The 6,059-nt window shown below is 36.8% G+C and overlaps 1 protein-coding gene across 1 annotated transcript; it reads right to left on the bottom strand.

Moving 5' to 3' along the window:
- Window positions 1-548: 548 nt before the first annotated feature.
- Window positions 549-5,175, bottom strand: LOC143626094 (cysteine protease ATG4-like). The gene is made up of 9 exons (XM_077096261.1): window positions 4,976-5,175; window positions 2,548-3,012; window positions 2,385-2,470; window positions 2,116-2,166; window positions 1,649-2,028; window positions 1,415-1,553; window positions 1,183-1,238; window positions 1,015-1,085; window positions 549-903 (listed from the first exon to the last, which is right to left on the bottom strand). The coding sequence occupies exons 2-9, from the start codon at window positions 2,996-2,998 to the stop codon at window positions 707-709; spliced, it is 1,431 nt and encodes a 476-aa protein (XP_076952376.1). The 5' UTR covers window positions 2,999-3,012; window positions 4,976-5,175; the 3' UTR covers window positions 549-706.
- Window positions 5,176-6,059: the final 884 nt, after the last annotated feature.

Genomic DNA, 6,059 nt, shown 5'->3' on the forward strand with positions numbered 1-6,059 from the left:
TATACCACCTTATGGCATGTATGATGTGGCGGCATAACACTTCATACGGCCCATATCCCAATATGACATGTCAATATAACACTCATACGGTTATGCGTAACACTTATACGGCATATGTGACTTATACGACTTGTATGATGGGTGCATAGACTCACCATAAAGTTGCAATATATTAAAGGAATATGATAAATTTAAGTGACAAAACAACATGAAGTTTTAATTTTTCACAAACTTGTCAATCGTCGCAACCATCACTACCTACCGGTCACCGTCATTGCTCTACCCTTGTTACCACCGTCATTGAGGCGGTGGTGGCGACTTAGCTTCAATGGCAGTGATTGGTAGCAGTAGCAGCATAGCGAAATCAGTGGTGGCGAAACCTTAAGAATGAAACTCGTATTCCAATTCCATTTAATACCGCGTACCAAACGCACCCTAAAAAGCCAAAACTTTTCCTTCAAGCATTATAATCATTAGCATCAAATGTAAAAAGAAGTTAATCAAAGTCATAACGAAAACATAAAATATTGCAAGAATTTACAACCATCTGAGATTTTAAAGAATGTGAACGCTTCAACCGCAACATATCTTCTAACATAACATAAACACAACCAAATCCTAACTCCTTTTCGAGTTTTAAATCATACAAACACCAAGTTTCCAACTTCCATTATGCACATTTTCTGATGATCGTCTCACAACTAAATCAAAGAAGCTGCCAGTCATCTTGTGCAGAGCCTTCAGCATCGTCACCATCGGCTGCATCAAAGGAATCAGCCTCATGGCTCTTGCTGGTGTTGCTTGATTTTGGTGAATGTCGGGCTTGAGTTATTGTGAATAACGGAGCACCATTTGATTCTGCGGCTAGCTCAGATGCCCGTGAACAAAAGTCATTAAAATCATCTAAACACAAACGAGAAAAAATCAACTCGGTCAAAACTCAAAAGTTCAACTTATCAGATGCCCGAAAAAGTAAGCATGGTCAAAAGTTATCAGATTTGTGAAACGTAGTACCTTTGTCTCGGCAATAAAATCCTATGGCTAGAGACGGGTCGATGGATTCAAGAGGAATTTGTCGTATAACGCTGCCATTATGAAATTATGAGAGTTTAAAATAACAGAGAAAAAGGTTAAACTAAGAAAAATATTTTGGCATGTCCGTAGAAGAAATCGAATACATACTTGCAGTGATATGATGAAGTATCAGCCTCTAGATTATCCTTGCTGATGTTAACTGTCTGAAAATAATACAAAAACATTAATGCGACAAAACAAATAAAAACAGCAGATTCATATGCTTATCAAAATACTATCTTTTCTAAAACTACAACACCCCATGTAACAGTAGATTATCTTTCATGTTATTTACATGTAGAAATGTAACACACACACAACACGCAAAAATGAACGTTACCTGTTGAACTTCATGGGGATCAAGATAAAAAACTTTATCATCTTGCACACCAACAAGATATGTTGAAGCACCGGGCCTGCCACCCAATATACCAAGGCTTTGAGGAAAGGTGAATGTGGCAGCCAGCAAAGGTAGGTATCTGGTCAAAGTGAAAATGGAAAATTAAAGTCAACTCAACAACATGAAAACAGATTAGTGCATGGAATCATTAAACAATAAGAAACATTATGTTACCTAGGGTTTACTTTGTCAAGACCAAGAACCAAAGGAACCAACAACAAGAGAGGTGACCAGTCAGTTTGGTTTCTTGCAAACTCAGAACAAATTCTAGAAGCATCTTCAATACAAAGAACAGGTGCACCACCACGTTCACCATCTTCATCTCCCGAAACAATATAAACCGCCATGGGAAATAATTTATCTTCAGGCTCGTTTTTCTCAATCTTGGAGCGTGCAAGTGTCTCCCATGTGCGACACATGGCGTATGGGCCCACCCATGAACCCGGAGCAAGTGCATAACTCTCTCCAGCTTTGAGAAGATTGTGAATGGAGAATATAGAATCCTCAGAATCACCAAACATGTTGAGTATTTCCATATAATCCCGATCAAATGGCTGCATAATTAGCAGCAAAAATACAAGCATAAATGAGTAATCAAATGATAATGAAATACCAGATACTCAAAAATATCACATTCGTACCGGTTGCAAAGGTTTTCTCCAAGGTCTGCCTAGCCTATGAACAAGCAACGCCTGTAAACATTTAACAACTTTAACGTGAAGGAGTATTTTGGTAATTTCACACCCACTTTACAGCCAAAGTTAACGCCCATCTATTTAAGGGACCAATGGTGTTACGTTTGTGCACATCATTGAACTAAAAGTGTAATTTTTCCAACTTGGGGACCAAAACTAAAATCAGTGCATACTACAGGAGCTATCCATGTAATTAAATCTTGAATAATTAATACCTGAGCAACTAGCATCTGACTACTTCGAAGCATGCAACCCCAATTCACATCACTTGTATACATGGAATCACCGAGAGACACAAAACCTAATTGTCATCCATTATCATCACACAATATTGTTCTATATCAGAAAACAAATCACCAATGGTAAAAAAAAGGAAACCTTTACGGTATGTCATCAAAATTCTTGAAGAAAAATCTTCAGAAAATGCAGCATATCCACTGCTGTGAACGGGTTCTTGAGACGGATCTTCCAAACTAATTTTATAGCAAACACCTAGAAGCCATATATCACTAACTGAGTTAGAAACGTTAGTCTTGTATCCCAAAACACGTTCTTGAATTCTCCTCATTGAACCAGAATTCATAACTCTCTTCACAGTTGCAGTCCAACCATGGTGGTTTCCAGAACTGGTTTCTTGATTCTTCTTATGGATAACCTTAGACTCGTTGTGGGTATCAAAAACTGAAAAGGCAGATATTAAGAATCCTGACCACAATGATGACTTTGGTGATTTGCGGGTGCTTGGGCCCGCTTCAGAACAGTTGGGACCACAAATTTTATCTGGAGAATTAACTGTAGTTGTATCAGTCCTATCGGGTACATTCTTCATTACCTAACCATGAGCTGCACCAAAATGATTAATGGAAATCTTAAATTTGACAAGTGTTGATTGAAAAACAAAGAATAAACGGAAACATGTGGATTAGCGTTTTAAGTTTCTATATAGCTCTAGAGCTACTAAGTAAGTCTGCATTTCAGTAACAAATTTGATACACAACAGAAATCATAAAAGGTGCAGACGTAAAGACCATAAACAAATCTCATGCTTACAGAACCTCCAAAGTTAAGTATGTTGTATGCCATCAAGGTAAAAAATACATCAATAATCAATGCAGAACCTTCAAAGTTAAGTATGTTGTATGCCATCAAGGTAAAAAAATATCAATAATCAATGGACTTGTAAGTTGTAACGGGCGTCTGTTACCTCCCAGTAAACCAGCTTAAGAAAACTTGCTAACCGGATTTAATCAGCCCTATGAGATGGATTGATTCTATGTAACCCTAATTCTATGAAGAAACAGTAACAATAAACGCTCAAACTGGCAAAAGAAAATAGACTATGAGACGGCTTTGTAAGGCCTGATTCTAATATAACCCTAATTCCATCAACAAATAGTAACAACAGACCAAATTGGCAAAACAGTATTTTATATAATGCCCCGGGAGGCCTGATTCTATGTAACTTTAATGCTATGAAAAAATAGCAACAATAACAACTCAAATTGGCAAAAGCAATGGTCTATAAGACGGCTTGTGAGGCCTGATTCTATATAACCCTAATTCTATGAAGAAATAGCAGCAATAACAACTCACATTTGCAAAACAACAGTTTATGAGATGGCTTGTGAGGCCTGATACTACATGCATCCCTAATTCTGTGAAGAAATAGTAACAATAACAGCACAAATTGATTTCTCAATGATATTCCACAATCAATACAATTGGCTGAATCCCATCCCGTGAAATCATTTCATAGAAGTTCATAGAGATCTTTTATAAAGGAAATAAACTTCAATTCTTGAATAATCCACATCACTTATGCTTTTATTGTAACAAAAGATTCCCCTTTTATGTGGAAAAGGTCCGCATCAATAATTATGATTTTACGTACGGACAAATCCTCAATATCTTGTTCATTCGCAACAAACTATTTTCTTTGTGCGTTGGTAAAAAAAACATGCTTTTTGGAGGAGAGATATTTTATGATGCCTGATTCTATCCAACCCTAATTCTATGAAGAAATAGTAACAATAACAGCTCAAATTGGCAAAACAACAGTCTATTATATGGCTTACAAGGCCTGATTCCGATATAACCCTAATTCTATGAAGAAATAATAACACTAACAGCTCAAATCAGTTATTGTTAATTCTATGAAGAAATAATAATAACCCTAATTCCGATATAACCCTAATTCCATCAACAAACAACACCAGCACCACCTCAAATTAACAAAACAACACTCTATGACAAGGCTTACAAGTCCTTACTCTAACATAACCCTAACTCCACCAACAAATAGCAACAATAACAGCTCAAATTGTCAAAACAATAGTCTACGAGACGGCTTATGATGCCTGATTCTATATAACCCTAATTCTATGATAAAACAGTACCAATAATATAACCCTAATTCTATGATAAAACAGTACCAATAACAGCTCAAATTGACAAAATAATAGTCTACGAGACGGCTTATGAGGCCTGCTTCTAAGAACCCCTAATTCTATGATAAAACAGTACCAATAACAGCTCAAACTGTCAAAAACAATAGCCTATGACATGGCTTATAAGGCTTGATTCCAATATAACCCTAATTCTATGAACAAATAGTACCACTAACAGCTCAAATGAACAAAACAACAATCAATAAGACACCTTATCCTCATAAATCATAATAACTAAACCTAACTCAAATTCAATTCAGTTTCACCTAATATTCCTCAATTCTGATTACCACACGGATCACACACACATACTTCGATAATTAACTCTAAATCGTAATCGAATACACTAACAAACTTACCGGTTTTGACGGAACTACGAATCGCATCAATCAAAAGCAAAATTATAACAAAATTGAGCTCGTGATAAGCTTGATTAATCGATCGATGATGAAATTAGAGTATTAATTGAATGAAAATGAAGGATTTGTGTGTAGATTTGAAACCCTAATTATACGTATAATAATAATAATATTATCGCCATTGTTGTTGTATGTATATGTATCTATTCTACAGGTTTTGACGCATAAGTTGGCGCGTGAGATTGACGCTTCTGAGTTTGTTTGTTTAAACGTCTACGCTAAATCTGATTGTTACGTTTATAATAAAACTAATTAATATTATCGTCTTCCAATAAGCGATAATTTGATAAAAGGAAAGATTTTTTTGGTTTAAATATGTGTAGTAATTGTTTTGCGGTTGAGGATTCGGTGGACTATATTTTGACATCTTGCTATGTCACGACTGAGGTATAGCAAAGAATTGAAAAATAGTGCGGTGTTCAACCTTTTCAAGTTAAGGAGTCATAATTAAATGATTTAATTACAATAAAGAGGCAGGTAAGCGGGCAACAAGATGTGACGTCACCCACTTTGGAATGGTAAAACCGATCCTACTGAAACAAACTTATTGTTCTTCAGCGTCGAGATATTGTGCGACCTGTTGAACTCTTTTAAAAAACGTAGCCGCGTCGGGGGGCAAAGGACCCAAATTGTATCGAAAGCAAAAGGATTGAAGACGTGTTGATTCTCAACACACGTCTTCTCGTGCTTAGCATTTTTTTTCATGATTCTGTCTTTAACACGGCCTGTCTAGCAACAAACCCGATGTCCCTAAGCATGACAAGAGGGGACTAGGGATGAGTGTTTTCGGTACCAGTACCGAAATCTGTACCGATTTGGTACCGTCGGTACCAAATCGGTACCAAAGTTTTGAGTTTCGGGACCGGTACGATACGGGACGGTACCGGTTTATCTCAAATTTTTACCTTCAATACCGGTACCGAACCGAATATTTCGGTACCGGTACCAAGAATTTATGATTTTCGGGACCGGGATTTTCGGTACCGGTACGGTACCGATCTCATCCCTATAGGGGACACCCCTA

The sequence above is a fragment of the Bidens hawaiensis genome, unplaced genomic scaffold, assembly GCF_021521415.1.
Source record: "Bidens hawaiensis isolate Kalapana, Puna unplaced genomic scaffold, B.hawaiensis_p1.1 tig00004282_1, whole genome shotgun sequence".
NCBI classification, from domain to species: domain Eukaryota; kingdom Viridiplantae; phylum Streptophyta; class Magnoliopsida; order Asterales; family Asteraceae; genus Bidens; species Bidens hawaiensis.

Coding starts and splice junctions, on each gene's coding strand:
- LOC143626094 (XM_077096261.1), bottom strand. CDS start 2,998: ATGAAGAATGTACCCGATAGGACTGATACAACTACAGTTAATTCTCCA. Junction 1,554..1,648: donor CTTGACAAAGTAAACCCTAG/GTAACATAATGT, acceptor CACTTTGACCAG/ATACCTACCTTTGCTGGCTG. Junction 1,239..1,414: donor ATCCCCATGAAGTTCAACAG/GTAACGTTCATT, acceptor TATTATTTTCAG/ACAGTTAACATCAGCAAGGA.